Source organism: Enhydra lutris, unplaced genomic scaffold (genome assembly GCF_002288905.1).
Source record: "Enhydra lutris kenyoni isolate GAN:26980312 unplaced genomic scaffold, ASM228890v2 scaffoldscaffold39, whole genome shotgun sequence".
Lineage (NCBI taxonomy): Eukaryota > Metazoa > Chordata > Mammalia > Carnivora > Mustelidae > Enhydra > Enhydra lutris.
The window spans coordinates 29,624,802-29,644,167 of NW_019154123.1; the positions used below are offsets into that span (position 1 = coordinate 29,624,802).

General features: G+C 34.2%; 1 protein-coding gene across 2 annotated transcripts in view; it reads left to right on the forward strand.

Annotated features, from left to right (window-relative positions):
* LOC111154979 (ArfGAP with coiled-coil, ankyrin repeat and PH domains 2) overlaps positions 1–19,366 on the forward strand; it is a 168,484-nt gene that overhangs the window by 90,800 nt on the left and 58,318 nt on the right. For both annotated transcript variants that reach the window (XM_022514935.1, XM_022514936.1), the window contains exons 5-8: positions 9,188–9,246; positions 10,603–10,786; positions 14,606–14,650; positions 17,769–17,864. In XM_022514935.1, coding sequence (XP_022370643.1) covers positions 9,188–9,246; positions 10,603–10,786; positions 14,606–14,650; positions 17,769–17,864 — 384 coding nt within the window. The remainder of the gene's footprint in view (positions 1–9,187; positions 9,247–10,602; positions 10,787–14,605; positions 14,651–17,768; positions 17,865–19,366) is intronic.

A 19,366-nucleotide genomic window follows, 5' to 3' on the forward strand; every position in this document is an offset into this window, starting at 1 on the left:
ATGATTCAAATGGTAACACCAGGGGGAAAGTTACATAATTTTGTTTAAGTAATAATTACTGCATTTAAATACTTCACAGAGCAAGTCAGACAAATAAAATATAATTTTAGCAAAAATGTAATTTTAGCAGTTGGTAATTTTTGAATGGTTGTACCAAATAGAACAACTTCTTAAATCACCATGAGAATTTATAAACACGGGGGTGCCTGTGTGGCTCTGTTGGTTAAGTGTCTGACTCTTGATTTCAGTTCAGGTCATGATCTCACAGTTGTGAGATTAGGCCTGGCATTGGGCTCTATGCTGAGCATGGAGCCTGTTTTTAAGTTTCTGTCTCCCTCTCCCTCTCCCTTTCTTAAAAAAACAAGAACAAAACCCAAAACTCTTATAAACACTAATATCTTAGGTAAGACTATTGACATCTTACTTATTTCTGGCTGTTTAAACACCCCAACATTTGGTGACTTAAAACAACTATTGTCATGTGTTTGGGTAGGGGTTGGAGGGGACAACTTGTCTGTACATCAGTTGGTTTTGGTTGAGTGGCTTGTGTGTGGCTGGAGGATCGAGCATGTCTGGTGCCTCACCTGGGGTGGCTAGAATGGCTGGGACTGGCCTGGCTTCTCCTGCCCTTTGGAGTCTTTCATTCTTTAGGGCTTTTCTGTTAAAATGTGGGTCTCTCTCCAGCAGGGTAGTCAGACTTCTTAATGTGATAGCTGGTTTTTCTTAAGGCCTAGGCCTGGAAATGACACAAAATCATTTCTGCTACATTCTTTTGGTCAAAGCAAGACACAAGGGTACCCCAGATTCATTGTAAAGGGAAATTAACTCTACCTTTTGGTGGGAGAGTACCATGCACATGGAGGGATGAGAAGACTTCTTGGTGTTCCTCTATATATACAGTCCATTGTATCTTTCAATACACCAGTAGGGTGTGCCATGACCCAAGTGTTTGGAACCTTTAGAAAAAATTTGTCCCCATCCCTAAAACTCTCAAACAGGGAATCTACTTGAGACTCTCCCTCTCCCTCTGCCCTTCCCCTCTGCTCGCTCACGATCTTTCTCTCAAATAAATAAATAAAATCTGAAAAACAAAAAAAGATTCAGTGAGTCCACAGCCATACTCCTATACTCTTCTATAGATTTTGGAAAGGATAGGATGATTATGTCCTGTAGAATTATAGAAGAAAGTGCTGTGGTAGTTGAGTAATATTTAAATGGAAGACAACGACTATAAACAAAAGACTGTAAGTTTATAAAATTTATAAATTTACAAAATTTATACTTCGAACCAATGGGACCTAAATGGTAAGAACTGGGAACTTTTCAGTGCCAACTATGAATGTGTAACATGTCTTCAGCTAACCTTCCTAGAGTACTGTTTGCCATGTGTGAAGTGCATCTCAGCTTTCATCCTGTCCTAAAAGCAGATGAGATAATGTTGCTTTAACCAGGTCCAAGCACGAATGGGGAGTAAACCTGAGTGTAAGCTGTTAGTTTTAAAGACTGATTGATTGATTTTAGAGAGGGCGAGTGGTGGGAAGCTAAGGGAGAGGGAGAGAGAGATTCCTTAAGCAGACTCTCCATGTGGAGCCCAACGTGGGGCTCGATCCCACGATATTGAGATCATGATCTGAGCTTGAAAATCGAGAGTCTGCCACTTAACCAACTGAGCCACCCAGGCACCCAAAGCCATTGGCATTAAACAGCCATATGTTATCTTTGCACTCAAGTCAGATCCTTTTATAATTAGCAGCTAGGTCAAATGATTCATTGTTGATTATTTGCTACATGTATGTGTCACTAGAAATAATACTGTTAATGTCCAGAAATAGAATTGAACCTTAGCTTTCGTGTTGGTAGCTACCCTCACCCACCAAATGTCTCACTGTGGCTTTATTATACCCTTCTAGGTTTTGTGGTATAGAAACAGAAGACAAGACCTGAGATGTACTCAATTCTGTGGATAAAACCATTTTTTGGGTCTAAAACCTAGGTAAAGTTTTTGGGTGGTCACCAAGCACGTTGGATAAGATCTGGATCAGAATCCGCAACTAGTGAAGATAGTAGAACACAACACAAGGAAAATGGGGAAATCAGATAAAGGGAGAAAACTTAGTTAGGAGTTTTACAAACTTCATTTGGTACCTGGCTTCCAGGAACATTGACAAGGCTGCTTTTATTTCAGCCTCTGATTCTTTCAAGTTTTGTCGAGCTTCTTATTTTTAGCATATGAAAAGGAACGCTGTGAATTCTGCCTCAGGCAGAGTATAGGTTAGTGATTTAGGAAGTGGAACTAACTGGAGGCAACTCTGTGGAGCAGTTCCGCACAGGAAGAGCAGTAGTTAGGTGGTAGGTTGGCCCAGTGGCATGCAGTTGGCAAGTATGAGACAACTCTTTACTCAGTTGCTTTTGCATTAACAACATACTTGTCACTGTAGTGAGGTGTTGAAAATATGTTGCCTAGATAATTGTCAGTTTTCTAAAATACTTCTTACTCCTCTTCAAGTATATATAAAATTTAGTTGAGGTAATGCTCTATCTTGGAGAATGTAGATAGTAATGTTTTTATAGTTTTGAAACAATGACAGTGCTACACAGGAAAACGTTGTGTTTTTTTCTCCCTGGAATATATGGATTTTTTAAAACAGCGCTACTGAGGAATTATATAACCAGCATATGAAAGCATATAATTTCGTGTTGACATATATAAACCTCCGTGTAAACTGTCACCTGAGTGAGCATAATAACAGTTACACCCCAAAAGTTTTCCTATGCCACTTTAGAATTCTGTTTGCGGTCTCCTTATTTCTAGACATTCACTGATCTGCTTTCTATCATTATTGGTTAGTTTGGATTTTCTAAATGGAATTAGTGTAATTATTTTGAAACACAGTAGTTTTATGGTTATCAATAATCCTTTTTTTATTGCGTAATACTATTACACTGTATGGATATATCATAATTTATTTATCCATTAACCTGTTGATGGATATATTAGTTAACTATTACTATACAGTGGATTACCCCAAAATTTAGTGGCTTAAAACAATAAACACTTACTATCATGGTTTCTGGGCCAGGAATTTTTAAAGAGCTGGGTTGCTCTGGCTCAGAGTCTTCTGTGAGATTGCTGTTAAGGTGTTGGTTGGGCCACAGTCAGTTGAAAGCTTTACTGGGGCTGGAGGATCTACTTCCAAGACAGGGCCATGTACATGGCTGTTGGATCCAGGCCTCCATTCCTCCCAAGGATCCTCCTCCCTGGGCAGGAATTCTTGAATGTCCTTACTACATGGAATGCAATTACTACCTAAACAAGTGATCCAAGAAGAGCAAGAGCAAAGAGAAAGCTGCATTACTTTTCATGACTTAGTCTTAGAAGTCACACATTGTCACTTCCTCCAAATTACCATTTGTTAGAAGTAAGGTACTATAACCAGCCTTTTCTCAAGGAGAGAAGCATCAGACTCCACTTTTGAAGGGAGGAGTGTTAAAGAATTTGTGGACACCACAATGAACATTTGAGTTGTTTCTGGGTTTTGGATATTACAAATAAAGCTGCCTATAAAAATTTATGTAAAAGTTTACATAGGTATATGCATTTATTTCTTTTGTGTAAATAGGAGTAGAATGGCTAATTCATAAGGTAGGATTATGTTTAACTTTTTACAAAACTATTTGTGAAGACTACAAAACATTGCTAAGAAAAATTAAGGGAAGAGAAAAGAACTTATTTTATTATTGTTTATAATAATGTTAATATTCTTTCCTATGTTAAATTTAAAAAAAATTTTAACTTCTTCAAAGAAATTAAAGAAAACCTCACAAAATTTGGAAATTGTTTTCCAAAGTTGACTATATATTTTACAGCAGCCATGTATGAGAGTTCTGGTTGTTTCACACAATCAAAACACTTGGTATGGTCATTCTTTTTAAATGAATCATGGTTTTAATTTACATATTCTTAATAACTAATGATGCTGAGCATCTTTTTTTGTGTGTGTTTATTTTCCATAAGTGTATCTTCTTTGGTAAAATGTCAGATCTTTTGCCCATTAAAAATTTCTGGAGTTTTAAAATCTTACTATTATTTAGTTGAAGGAATTCTTTCTGTATTCCAGATATGTTTTTTGTCAGATAAATGTTTTGCAGATATTTTCTCTCAGGTTTTTACTTGTCTTTTTCACTTTTATAACCATATCTTTTGAAGAGCAGTACTTTTTAATTTTGATTGTCAATTTATTGATTGTCTTTTTTTTTTATAGTTTTCTTTTTGTGTCCTACCAAGAAATGTTTACCGATTTATTCTGTGTTTAGATTTGTGATCCATTCTGAGTTAAATTTTCTATATGTTTGCATGGTAAGGGTCAGGGTTTATTTTTTTCAGCATATGACTCTTCAGTTGTTTGTTCTAACACCATTTGCTCAAAAAATTATCTTTCCCATGTTGGCACCTTTTGGAAGGCAGCTGTTCTCGCCAGTGTACCACCAGTGCCACATTGTTGGCACCTTTTGTCTAAAAAAAATGTGTGTCATTTTGGGGCTCTCTTTAGTTTCACTGATCTTTTTGCTTATCTTTATTCTAATAGCATAATAGCCTAATTACTGTAGCTTTCATAGTAAGCCTTGAAGTCAGGTAGTGTAGCTATTCCAGCTTTGTTCCTTTTTTTCGAAATTGGCTTGCTATTCTAGTTCTTTTACATTCTCACATAAATTTTAGAATCAGAGTTTCAGAAAATCTTCAGAAAATCTTACTGGGATTTTGAGTGGTGTTGCATTGAATGTATAGATCAGTTTGGTGAGAATTGACATCGTACTAGTATTGAGTCTTCCAATCCATGAACACAATTTATCTCTCCGTTTATTTAAGTTTTCTTTAATTTCTCTTAGTAATGTTTTGTAGTCTTCACTGTACAAGTCTTACATATCTTTTGTCAGATATATCCCCAAGTATTTCCTATTTTTTGATGCTACTGTAAATATATTTTTTTTAAAGATTTTATTTATTTGACAGACAGAGATCACAGGTAGGCAGAGAGAGGGGAAGGGAAGCAGGCTCCCTGCTGAGCAGAGAGCCCGTTGCTGGGCTCCATCCCAGGACCCTGGGATCATGACCTGAGCTGAAGGCAGAGGCTTTAACCCACTGGGCCACCCAGGCGCCCTTACTATAAATATTTTTTAAAGTTTGGTTTCTAATTAGTTGTTGCTGGTATATAGAAGTTGGTTTATGTATATTGACTTTGTTCCTGTGGCCCTGCTAAATACACTTACTGGTTCTAGTAGACTTTTCTGTAAATTCCATATTATCTGTATTGCCAATCATATCACCTGTGGATAAAGATAGTTTTATATTCTTCCTTTCTAATATTTTCCCCTTTTTTTCATTTTTCTTGCTTACTTGCATTGCTAGGATTTCTAGTACGATGTTGAATAGAGGTGATGAGAGCAGACATTCTTTCCTTGTTCTTGATCATTGCCATTAAGAAGCCTTTCACCACTAAATATGTTAGCTGTAGGTTTTTCATATGTGCCTTTTATTAATTTGAGGAAGTCCCCTTCTATTCCTGGATTCTTGATAAATTTTGTCCGGAATGGATGTCGTATTTGGTTAAATGCTTTTTTTGTATCTGTTGAGATAGTCATATAGTTTCTGTTTTAGTTTGTTAACATGGTAAATTATAGTCATTGTCTTTAAGTGTTAAATCAATCTCGCAATTCCAAAATAAATCCCAATTAGTTATGATATGTTGTCCTTTTTATATGTTGTTATTATATATCAGTTACATACTACAAATTTTTGCATCTGTATTCATGATGGATATTGAGGGTTCCCTTATTTCCATATGCTTACCAACACTTGTTCTTATCTTTTTCATATTAGCCATTCTGACTTGTGTGAGGTGATAGCTCATTATGATTTTGATTTGCATTTCCCTGGTGATGAGTGATGTTGAGCATCTTTCTATGTGCTTGTTGGCCATCTGTGTATTATCTTTGGAAAAATGTCAACCCAGGTTGTCTGCCAATTTTAAACCAGATTGTTTGTTTTATGTATGAATTCTTTTTTTTTTTTTAAGTTTTTTTAAAAATTTATTTGAGAGAGAGTGAGAGCGAGAGCAAGAGACATCACAAAGGGAGAGAGAAAGGGAGACGCAGACTTCCCACTGAGTGGGGAGCCCGATGTGGGGCTTGATCCCGGAACCCTGAGATCATCACTTGAGTGGAAGGCAGATGCTTACCAACTAAACCGTCTAGATGCCCTGTGTATGATATCTTTATGTATTTTGGGTATTAACCCCTTATCACATATATCATTTGCAAATATCTTCTTCTAGTCAGTATGTTGCCTTTTCATTTTATTGATGGTTTCCTTCACCATGCAAAAGCTTTTTAATTTCATGTAGTCACAATTGTTTATTTTTCTTTTATTTCCCTTGCCTGGGGAGGTAGACTCAGAAAAACACTAAGGCCAATGTCCAAGAGTTTATTGTCTGTGTATTCTTTTAGGATATTTATGGTTTCAGGTGTCACATTTAGGTCTTTTATCTATTTTGAATTTGTTTTTGTGTATGGTGTAGGAAAGTGGTCCCGTTTAATTCTTTGCATGTAGCTATCCAGTTTCCCCAACAGTATGTATTGAAGAGACTGTGTTTTTCTCTGCTGTATATTCTTATAGATTAATGGAACATGAATTTGTTTCTGGGTTCTTTATTCTGTTCCATTGATCTGTGTGTATGTTTTTCTGCTAGCACCATAATATTTGATTACTATAGCTTGGTAGTATAGTTTGAAATCTGGGATTGTGATGCCTCCAATTTTGTTCTTTTGCAAGATTGCTTTGGATCTTTGGGGACTTTTGTGGTTCCACACAAATTTTAGGATTGTTTGTCCTAATTCTGTAATAAATGCTATTAATTAGTTTTATGAATTTTTACAAACACATACAGTTGGATCTTATACCACAGTCTATACTCATGTCAGTTCTAGTAACCCTAAGAATACCCTTATTTTACTCCTTTGTTAGTACCCTTCCATCTACCCCTGACCACTAGAAATTTCTGATTTATTTTTTTATCCCTTTAGTTTTATCTTTCTTGAGTGTAATATAAATGGAATTATATAGCTTGTAGCCTTTTGAATATGATTTATTTTACTTAGGTAAATCTATTGAGATTCATCTATGTTGTTGTATGTATTAATTGTTGTTCCTTTTTATTATTGAGTAGTATTCAATTGCGTGGATGTACAATAGTTTATTTCTTCAAGGATGTTTGGATTGTTTCCAGGTTTTGGCAGTTAATAATGGAGTTGCTATAAATGTTTGGATACAGAGTTTGGTGTAAATCTAAGTTTTTTTTTTTTTCTTGGGCAAGTGCCTAGGAATGGGATTGCTAAGTTTTATATAAGTATAGCTTTAACTTTATAGTATATGGGAGGTTTTTAACTGTAGATTCTATTTCTTTTATTCTGTTTAGGTTATTGATTTCTTACTGAGTGAGTTTTGGTAGTTTTTGTATTTCAAAGAATTAACCCATCTTGCTTGTTGAATGTATAGGCATAAAATTATTCCTCAGTTCCCTTGATTATTCTTTTTAATATTTGTAGAATCTGTGGTTTTGTCATCTCTCACCTTCTTGGTAATTAAAGGTTTTGTTTGTTTGTTTGTTTGTTTTGTTTTGTTTTAGAGTTGGGAGGAGGGACAGAGGGAGAGAGAGAGAAAGAGAGAGAGAGAGAACCTCAGGTAGGCCCCACACCCAGCATGGAGCCCAATGTGAGACTTGATTTCACAACCCTGAGCCAAAATCAAGAGTCAGACACTTAACTGATTGAGCCACCCAGGTGCCCCTGAAGTTTGTGTTTTAAAATTTTTTCTTGATCATTTTGGAGGTTTATCAACTTTATTGATCTTCTGAAAGAACTGGCTTATGGTTTCGTTGAGTTTTGGTTACTGATTTTCTGTTTTCTGTTTAGCTGACTTCTGAGCATCTTTATTATTTCCTCTCTTATGCTTAATTTGAATTTAATACTTTGGATTTAACATATTACAGAAAATGATTTTTTTCTCTCGAAGTAAATTGTCATATTTTTAAATCCTGTAGTACTCAACCCAGGTGTGGTGTGTGTGTGTGTGTAGGTGTGTGTGGTGTTGGTGTTTAGTATTTAGTAGCAAGATTTCAGAGAAAATGAAATTGATACTGTTTTTAATGAGAAGGATACAGGATTTTTTTTGTTTTGTTTTGAATATTTATATATATATATATATATATGTATATGTATATATATATATATATTTAAGGATTTCACTTATTTATTTGACAGAGAGAAATAGTGAGAGCAGGAACACAAGCAGGGGGAGTGGGAGAAGGAGAAGCAGGCTTCCTGAAGTGCAGGGAGCCTGACACGGGGCTCAATCCCAGGACACTGGGATCATGACCTGAGCCGAGGCAGTTAACAACTGAGCTACCCAGGTGCCCCTAAATATTGATTTTTGTGCCTGTTCATCTGACATCTGTTTCAAAGTTTAAATGTAGAGTATCTATAAATTATCGCAGTACTCAGAATTTCCCTGACAAGCCCAGTGAAATTTCCCACACATAGAACTAATAAAGTTTAATATGTGGCATTGTTTAAGTGGGGCAAAATATTGTCATAAGGAATAAAATTTTGTTCTTTTTTCCAGTCTTAATAATCATTGAACCTAAAGGACTATATAATGTTTACTCGAATTAATAATATAAAACATTTAAATCGCTAGGTCTTCCCAAATGAGAAACCTCTAACTAAGATATAAGGCAGTTCTGGAGTTGTTTTTACTTGAGGTGTTTTGATACATTAAAGTAAGAAATTCCTGTAGTAAATGAAGTAGAATTTGTGTTACTCTTTTAGGTTGTTTTTCAAAGCTTGAATTAAAATCAAGGAAATAAATTGCTCTATTGTTTGAGCACTCTATTTAAATGGTAATGCAGATTTGATTTTTCTCTGTAATTAGAAATAATTTTAATTTTTAGACAGATGAAATTGACTTGAAAGTTTCAGTTTCTTTTTAAATGCTTATTTTTTATGTAATCTTCAGTAAGAAGTATAGGTGTTTTTAGAATTGAGTACTGGTAGAAGGATGTGTTACTTATCAACCTATATATAATTTTTTGTTTACTTTTCTAGTTGTTTAATGTTACATTTTATCTTTCAGATCCTATTTGACCAAACTCAGAGATCAATTAAAGCACAGCTTCAGAACTTTGTTAAAGAGTAAGTCAATAGCAGTAAAGAGAAAGAAAAGCAACCCATTAATGATCACATCTGGGAGTTGGTGGTATCTTTTGGGAGGAATTTTATGGACTGTGATTTACTGAAAATACTAGAGTTTTTGGTTTTTTGCTTTGTAAAATGTATATTGCATTTCCTCATGAATACTCCATAAGGGAATCAGACTTCATGCCTTTCAGTGAATCATTTATACTGTGAAATTTGTATTCAGGATACATACCTAGGATTGTTATAGATTAAAAAATAAAATAAATAATGACCATTCAAAATCAAAGCAGGCCTCAAAAGTGGTTGAAATACTATTAGTTAGTATAGTTGAGGCTAAATTTTCCATTGTCTCAATATGGTATTTTCTTTGAAAAGAAGATAATGGAATATATGAGAATGAATCATGAAAGTGCATGTTTTTTGCTACATGTGAGTCTTTTGTGTCACATTCGTCCCATTTTATATGTGAAATAAAATTAAACTGGAAATAAAAATGTGAACTTTCCAGATAGGAACAGTTTCTTTCCCACATTAATAATTCAGTTTTTCTCTTTTAATTATTGACAGAATATAGAAAATTACAGATTAAGTTGTTTATGCTACAGTATTCAGGATAAATTATAGATGTTATAAGCTATAAAAATGTGGCACGTCTCATGAATATAATGCACTGCCGTTTAGTGGTTTAGAATTCATTGTCCTGTTAGTGATGTCTCACAGATTCTTTCCAAATAATAGACTAATGTTCAGAATGTCCTTATAGAATGTATGCATGAAAATTTATGGCTTCTTACAAAGACTTTAAATAAAGTCTTTCTCGGGTCTACTTTGTTATTATTTTAAAATCAGTTGTCTTCAAATCATTTTGCCTAGTTCTCTGATATAATAAAGTGCTTATCTAAGCTCATTAATGGAGTCACGTGTTTCAGATTTTCAAAATACTGAAATGGAAACCATTACCCTTTATGGGTATACAGTTCTTTTTACCAAAGATTGTATATGTGTGTGTTAGAAGGATATATTCATGTCCTTTGGCATAGTAATTTCCCTCAACAAGAAACGAGTGATATTTCTTTCTTTTTTTTTTTTTTTAAGATTTTATTTATTTATTTGACAGAGATCACAGGTAGGCAGAGAGGCAGGTGGAGAGAGGAGGAAGCAGGCTCCCTGCTGAGCAGAGAGCCCGTTGTGGGCTCGATCCCAGGACCCTGAGATCATGACCTGAGCCGAAGGCAGAGGCTTTAACCCACTGAGCCACCCAGGCACCCAATGAGTGATATTTCTTAAAAGTGTGGTTTGTATTTCACCCATAGTAGGATTTATGGAAGTTTTACTCTTTTTATTTTTTAGAGATCTTAGAAAATTTAAAGATGCCAAGAAGCAATTTGAAAAAGTCAGTGAAGAAAAAGAAAATGCACTAGTAAAAAATGCTCAAGTACAAAGAAACAAACAGCATGAAGTTGAAGAAGCCACGAACATTCTGACAGCAACAAGAAAATGTTTTCGACACATAGCCCTCGACTACGTACTTCAGGTATATTTGTTATATGTTTTCAGAAAATGCTAACTAAACATGTCTTACTTTTGAATGATTGCACTGTAAAGAACTAATACTGTTTTCTTGAATCTAAAATTAAACAGTGTTGTTGTGAAGACTTTTCACTTGAGTGTGTATCTGTGTATGCACATAAATATACGTGTATACCTTTGGATTTGATTCCTTCCCCTTTTCACTTAACATGATACTTTCCCCCATTTTTAAATGTTGTAAAAAACATTTTTAATTGCTTTATTTTATTCTGTGGAGTTGCTGTGTTAATTAATACTACTTAACAGACAGTGTTGCCATTTTTTACTGGCAATAGTGAAAATACAGTATTCAGTAATGCTAAATGATAACAACGTCTTTGTATATAAATCTTTTGCCATATTTCTGATTATTTCTTTAGAGTAGATTCTTAGCTGTATTAAGGCATACCATGTTACCAAATGAAGAATATTTCTAGAAGCGGTGTTCTTATATTTGCGTTACATTCTCTTTTTTAAAATAGAGATCAGTATTTGGTAAGTTGCCTGGTGATCTTCTGGTTCTATGTGTAATTGAAATCAGTTTGAATGTGATATGTCTCCAGAGGGACTCGAGAGACATGAAAAGTGAAGGCAAAGCTACTTGATGTATTCCTACATATCATTAGTTGAAAGCTTTAAAGCTTAAGAAATTAGTTTGCCTGAATCTCCTTTTATAAAACAGCAGTGAAGTCCCCAGAGATTGCTGACTAGCAATCACAGATCATTTCTTCAGAAAAATGCACAAGTAACCGTGTACAAGTTAGTGATTAAAAAATACTTAGATAACTTTGCACAACAGTAGAAAGTGACTTTTTTTTAAAAGTTTCTATTCACTAAGTGGGAAGTTAGAAAATGAAGTGCATTCCACTTATTAGTGAGAATCTTCTAGAATGGAATTGTCTGTATTTCCTATCTTCTATTAGCTATCTCCCATTTACTGTACTTCCTGTGGTGGTACGAGTATTATCTTCCTATCCCATTCCACTGAAATGGCTCATGCTAAGGCTTACTCATTAGATACAGTTTAATTCTTAACCAACTTGACTATTGTCTTTCATTGAGACGGTGGACCACAACTGTCTTTTTTTGAAATATACTTTTGTCTTGATTTATCTTAAACCACTTTTACATTGCATTAACTTCTATTTAGCTTCTATTTATTAACTTCTATTACTTTGTATTTCTTTTCACTTTTCACCTTGGGCTTCTTTCCTTTATCCGAAATCTTTTCAACCTCTTTTTCAGGGTTACCTCTTTGGTCCTATTCTTTTCCAACCTTTTGATTTCCCTGACAGTCTAATGCCTCTTGCTTGAATAACCATAATGTATAGATGACAAAATCTGTTTTTCTCAGATATCCCTCTTTCTTTTTGATCTACAATTGAAAACTGTCTTCTTCCAAATGGCTTTTTTCTTTTTTTTTTTTTTGCTCTTACCTAACTGAATGCCGACATCCTCTTACCCAATCCTAGAGATTCATATAGACAGTTACATCAGATATTCTCATTCTCAGCTGCTGTAGCTGAAAACCAAATTAAAAAATTCTGTGTGTTGGGGTACCTGGTGGCTCAGTTGATTGAGCATCTGTCTCTTGATTTTGGCTCAGGTCATGATCTCAGGGTCATGAGATCAAGCCCTGTCAGGCCCCATGCTGGGTGTGGTGCTTGCTTGGGATTCTCCCTCTCCCTTTCCCTCTGTGACCCACTTCCCTATCCCCTGCTGGTGCATACTCTCTCACTCTTAGAGAAAAAAAGTTCTCTGTACCTCTTAAGTCTGCTCTTCTTACCTTTGATGCAGCCCTAACACCAGTCTTAATTGTTTCTTGTTTTGAATTTTAAGATTTTCTCACAAAATTGGTCTTCTCAATTTTACCTGCCCTGTTACCACTTTGTTCTCTGTTCTGTGGTCAGTTATACAAGTTTTTCCAGGCAAAGTGAATCATTCTTGCCCCTGCCTTTGCTGTGCTGTCATAATAGTATCATACACATTGCTGTTAGAGCACTTAATCGCATTTATTATAATTATTTGTATCTCTTTTCTACTTCTAGGTTATATTCTCTCTAGTGGTTGGAAAATAAATTATCCATTTCCTTTAGTGTTCATCCAATAGTTTTAAGTTAGGCCCTCATGTCCCCCATAAGTATTACCTTATTTAATAAATTTTTCTGATGAGAATGCTTGTGTCATTTCATTATATGGCTAAAATGGCTATTTTAGGGCATAGTAAGTAATAAATATCCAAATTTATAAAATTTGTCATGTTTTAGCTTCTGTACATATTTGAATTTACTTTTTTATTCAAGTAAATGCTATTTTTCATTGCCAAACATAAAACAATAGATAAAACAGAAACACTTTTGGCATTTTCCAAAGTCTGAATAATAGGTTATCTATCGCCTCTGCTTTACTTAGAGCATTTGAAAGTTAATATTTGAGTTCTCAAAACTGAAGAGACCTTGAAACAGACATACAAAGGAAATTAGTGCTTATTTGAGCATAGTTATTTGGATTTTTCTTGGTGTGTTTTTAGTATTCTGATCAGTGCTTTAAAATTATAAAACAACAGGCAAAATATTTAGTGGGAAGAATATATCAAAAAGAGATATTCTGTAATCTTTTGACGATATTAGCAAAAAGTGAATGATTCTTTTTTTGTATAAACATTTAATTTCATTAAGCTGATATATAGTAGACAAAATACTTGTTAAGAATTTCTAGAGTTGGGACAGATACCATAAAAGCAACTGTCATAATTTATTGATCTTTCGGTAAGTTTAGTCTAATTAAAATATTGTTTAAAGTCTGTTAATTTAGTTAACAAATATTTATTGAGTCCTCACTATATACCACTTGGAGAATGCAGCTGAGAATAAGGAAGACCTTGATCTTATGGAGCTCACACTTTAACTGGGGAAAAGACATAAGTAAATAAGAAAATATGAGGTGGTTATGAATGCTATGAAGGAAATAAATAGAGTTGTTGTACTAGAGAGTACAACAGAGAGTCTATGTAGAGCCTACATAGACCTTTCAGTGGAGCTAGTATTTCAGCTGGGACATGATTGGTAACAGGTAGCGTTATGCCTATCTGGGCAGACAATTATGACATGAAGACAGAACAACTAGTTTGAAAGTGTTGAGATGGGAGTAGTTTGGGATTGGGGTTGGAGCACAGAAAGGGAAAGTAGAAGAAAACTGGGTTAGAGTGGGGAACATCACAAAGGGCCATGCAGGCTACACAAGGAAGTTGGAAGGTTTTAAGTTGGGCATAGCATAATCTTATTTATATTTTGAAAAGATCACTCTGTTGACTGTGTGGAGAATGGATTGTAGAGAGTCATGAGTATAGAGGCTAGTTCATAGGCTATTGCAACAGTCTAGAAGAGATAAGGTGGTTGGTAGTAGTGGTAAAAGTGATGAGAGTTTGCATTAAGGATCTGTGTTGAAGGGTCTAGATGAACAGTTAGATAAGGAGGATGGGGAAAAGATGAAATTCTGAGAAATTCAAATGTCTATCAAGGTTATAGTTTTATCACTCAGTATTTATGACTTATGCATGGCCAGTTTTTCTTTGAGTTGAAAATAGATGAGAATTTCATTGGCATGTTTGTCTTAACTGTTTTTGCAAAACATGTGTCAAAGGGTGAAAAACTTGAGATTTGATTTTATTTACTTTTCTGGAAAAGTATCAAACTATCAGAATAAGCAAATTTTATAATATTGCATTGTAGATTAGTTTTTAAAATAAATGTTTGGGTGATTAACCAAGTGTATTTTCCCTCAGATTAATGTCCTTCAATCAAAAAGGAGATCAGAAATCCTAAAATCAGTAAGATATTTATTGAAATGATGTTTTCAACATTCTAATATGATCTAAGTGTACATATATAAGTGTTTAAAGCAGCATCATATGTGTGTATATGTATGTTTGTATATACATGTAAATATATTTATTCCGGGTTCAGAATTAATCTTAGAGATCTTTTCATACTTCTCCTATGTCGCTTAACCAGTTTTTTGTCTCCTTCATGTTATAGTTACTTATGTCTTTCTCCTCTATTAACATGCATTTAAATACTTGAGATTGAGGGCATGTATAAATCGTATCATTTAGAGAATTTTTCCTTGGCATTATTGATTATTTTATTAGCCTGTTGGTTTGTTCTTTAGAGTGCTGTTTGAAAATAAAAGGTGATGAAATTTGAGGATAATGTTTTTCCCTGAGCCTCTATGCCCATTTTGTTTTGGATCTCCTTTAAAAAAAAAAAAAAATCTTAAAGCTAATGAGGAAGTAGACAGGGGATGCTAGTCGTATGGCATTGCATTCTTTCATATTTTGAGAACCTTAGAAATAATTTTTCCTCTCTGTTCACTGAAGTGTTTTGTTTTTCATCCTGAAAGGGTGTACATAAATTGCTTTTGTATCTTGTACTCACGTAGCTTTTTCCTAAATTCTATATTTATGTTATTTCTTATCAGGTAAGTACCTTGTACTTGCTCTTTACTGCCACTTCCCTTTCTAGATTGAGATTAATGTATGTTAATTGTAGAAAATTGAAAAGTAAAATGTATGAAGAAAAAAGTTAAAATACTTACAAATCTTACTCAAGGGAGAACTACTCTTAATATCTTGGCATATATCCACCTTTTCCCCTCTCTTTCTGTGAGCATGTATGTATGTGAATGTGTATATGTGTGTTTTAAAATTGCACATAATTTTTAAAAAATGAAATAGGAATCATTGCTACATATGTTTTATAACTTTGTTCTTTTGATAGTAACTACAAAATCATCACGTCTTTAAATATTTTTTATTTTTAAAAATTTTTAATTAGTTTATTTTTAAAAGATTTTATTTATTTGAGAGAGAGTGAGAGAGAGCATGAGAGGGGAGAAGGTCGGAGAGAGAAGCAGACTCCTGGTGGAGCTGGGAGCCTAATGCGGGACTCTATCTTGGGACTCCAGGATCATGACTTGAGCCAAAGGCAGTCAATTAACCAACTCAACCACCCAGGAGCCCTAAATATTTTTTATTTAACGATGGGTTTCCTGCCCATATAGAATTCTACCATGTGAATATACTAGGTGTAGGCAACATTTTTTTGTGAAGGGCCAGGTAGTGAATATGTTAGGTTTTGTGGACCATGTAGTTTCTGTTGTAATTATTTAACTGTGATGTTGTAATGAGAAAGCAGCCATAGACAATATATAAATGAATAGCATTACTACGTGTTAATAAGAATTTTTCTTATGGATGTGGAAATTTGAATTTCATACAGTCTTCACATGTCCTGAGTTTCATGTTTTTTCATTGTCTTTCAACCATTTAAAAAATGTAAAAACCACTTTAGCTCATAGGCCATCCAAAAATAGGTGATAGGGCTGGATATAGTTTGCAGGTCAATTAAATATGCCATAAATTAGGTTTATCCATTAATGGATTTCTAAGTAATTTCCATGTTTTTGATATTAAAGAATAGCACTATAGTGATCATTCTAATAAATAATATGATTATTTCCTTAGGATAGATTAAGATAAGAGATTATGTAGTCAGAGGGTTTAATTTTAAGAGTTATACAACATTTTCACTAGTAGTATGTGAAAGTGAACCATATTACGAACACTGGGTACTAATTTCTCCCACTCTACCTATAATTTGGTAGATAGAAAATGTCATGTCATGTCATTGTTCAATTTTGCATATCTTTAATACAATGAGTTTGTATTAAATATGTGTGAGTTTGGATTTTTTTCCTGTATATTTTGGCCTCTGTGTTTCCTGTATTTTTGTTAGTCCTCTTTTTCATACTGATTTGTAACATCTTTTTATATTTTAAGACCATTAACCCTTTGTCATGTGTGTTTTCCTAATTTATCATTCATCTTTTAATATGTTTATTATGTGTTTTGATGTACAGCATGTTTTACATTTTTATGTAGTTGTAGCTATTAAACTTTCACCCTCTTTTTTTATGTGTTTTTTATTATATTCATGAAGTTGCACAACTACTGTTAATCTAATTCCAGAGTAATCTTTTATTGAGCTTTGTCCTTTTGTGTTTGTGTTTTATTTAATTGGTTTTCTCTTCAAAAAATTTTCTTTTGAAGCATTCTTGAATATTAAATTTTAAACTTCAGAATATTAAACAGATGCCTCATCTTGCTAAAAATAAACATGGGTGTTTGGAGGATTCTTTTTACTAATATTGAATTAAATTCCTAACCATGTAAAAACAAATAAAAATAAGGGTGATTTTTCTCTCATGAACAGGTAAAATATAGGAAAACTTGGAAAAAAATCTTAACCTGTTAGCAGCATTTTTGGATACTGGGAATGAATATGCAGAAACCTCCATATTGGCAAAGTCTGTTGACTCATTTCAGTGACTTGAGAAGGAAAATAATCACTCCCCTACTTTGGGCTGTGCTTAGTGATCCTAGTCAGTTGTAAGGTGTAATTTTTAATTTATATATATATATTTTTAATATTTTTAATTTATATTTCCCCTTCTAATTTTCTTTCTTTCTTTTTTTTTTTTTTTTTTTGCAATTTAAAATTTTGCCAGGGAGTTTGGTTGAAAGGCATATAGATATTTTATAATGTATGTGGGAAGATGGTGAAAGTATTGAAAACATGACTTTTTCTTTCAATTATTACCATAGGAAGTTGGATTGTCTGGATATAGTCTAAACAACTAAAATTTGTTTTTTTTTTTTTAAATGTTAAACCACTTGGAGATTTCTTTTAAATATAACTTATTCTTGCTTCACAAATACTTCTGAAATACTCTTAAGAAAAATGACTTAATTTTAATTTTAAATAGGTTTGATATTTTGGGTTCTAATGGAATAATTTTTAAACATTAGATAAGATTAAGATTTTTAAAAATTTTGGAATATTTAAGAATTGATTTTAAAATGCTAAACTTTTTTTTTCTCTTATCAGATGTTATCTTTTATGTATGCCCATTTGGCCTTCTTCCATCAAGGGTATGATCTATTTAGTGAACTTGGGCCCTACATGAAGGATCTTGGTGCACAGGTAATATTGTACTGTATTGCTTGATTCTGTGTTATACATTGATATCTGTATCTTTTTTTCATTGAGATATAATACTGCATTAATTTAGGTGTATAAAATAATTTGAGATATATGTGTGTATTTTTTTTAAGATTTTATTTATTTATTTGTCAGAGAGAGATAGCATAAGCAGGCAGAATGGCAGGCAGACGCAGAGGGAGAAGCAGGCGCCCTGCTGAACAAGGAGCCCGATGTGGACCCTGGGATCATGACCTACGCCAAAGGCAGCTGCTTAACCGACTGAGCCACTCAGGCATCCCGAGATATATGTGTGTCTTAGTACACACACACATATTTATAGTCAAATGACCAACTCAGAAGTCTAGTAAATATTTATTACTCCATATAGTTAAACATTTTTTTTCTTCTCTTCAGAACTTTTAAGATACACTGTTGAGGGGCGCCTGGGTGGCTCAATGGGTTAAAGCCTGTGCCTTCTGCTCAGGTCATGATCCCAGGATCCTGGGATCGAGCCCCACATCAGGCTCTCTGCTCGGTGGGGAGCCTGCTTCCCCCCCGCCTGCCTACCTCTCTGCCTACTTGTGATCTCCGTCTATCAGATAAATAAATAAATAAAATCTATATTAAAAAAAATATGTATACTGTTGAGTAACTTTCAAGTATATGATATAGTAGTGTTAATTATAGTCACCATGCTGTACATTACATTCCCAGGAGTTTTGTTTTTTTTTTTTTGAATAGTATTTTATATATTTTTTTATATTTTTAAAAATTTTTTATAAACATATAATATATTTTTATCCCCAGGGGTACAGGTCTGTGAATCGCCAGGTTTACACACTTCACAGCACTCACCATAGCACATACCCTCCCCAATGTCCATAACCCTAGCCCTCTTCTCCCAACCCCCTCCCCCCAGCAACCCTCAGTTTGTTTTGTGAGATTAAGAGTCACTTATGGTTTGTCTCCCTCCCAATCCCATCTTGTTTCATTTACTTTTCTCCTACCCCCTTAACCCCCCATGTTGCATCTCCTTTCCCTCATATCAGGGAGATCATATGATAGTTGTCTTTCTCCGATTGACTTATTTTGCTAAGCATGATACCCTCTAGTTCCATCCACGTCGTCGCAAATGGCAAGATTTAATTTCTTTTGATGGCTGCATAGTATTCCATTGAGTATATATACCACATCTTCTTTATCCATTCATCTGTTGATGGACATCTAGGTTCTTTCCATAGTTTGGCTATTGTAGACATTGCTGCTATAAACATCCGGGTGCACGTGCCCCTTCAGATCACTACGTTTGTATCTTTAGGGTAAATACCCAGTAGTGCAGTTGCTGGGTCATAGGGTAGTTCTATTTTCAACATTTTGAGGAACCTCCATGCTGTTTTCCAGAGTGGTTGTACCAGCTTGCATTCCCACCAACAGTGTAGGAGGGTTCCCCTTTCTCCGCATCCTTGCCAGCATCTGTTATTTCCTGACTTGTTAATTTTAGC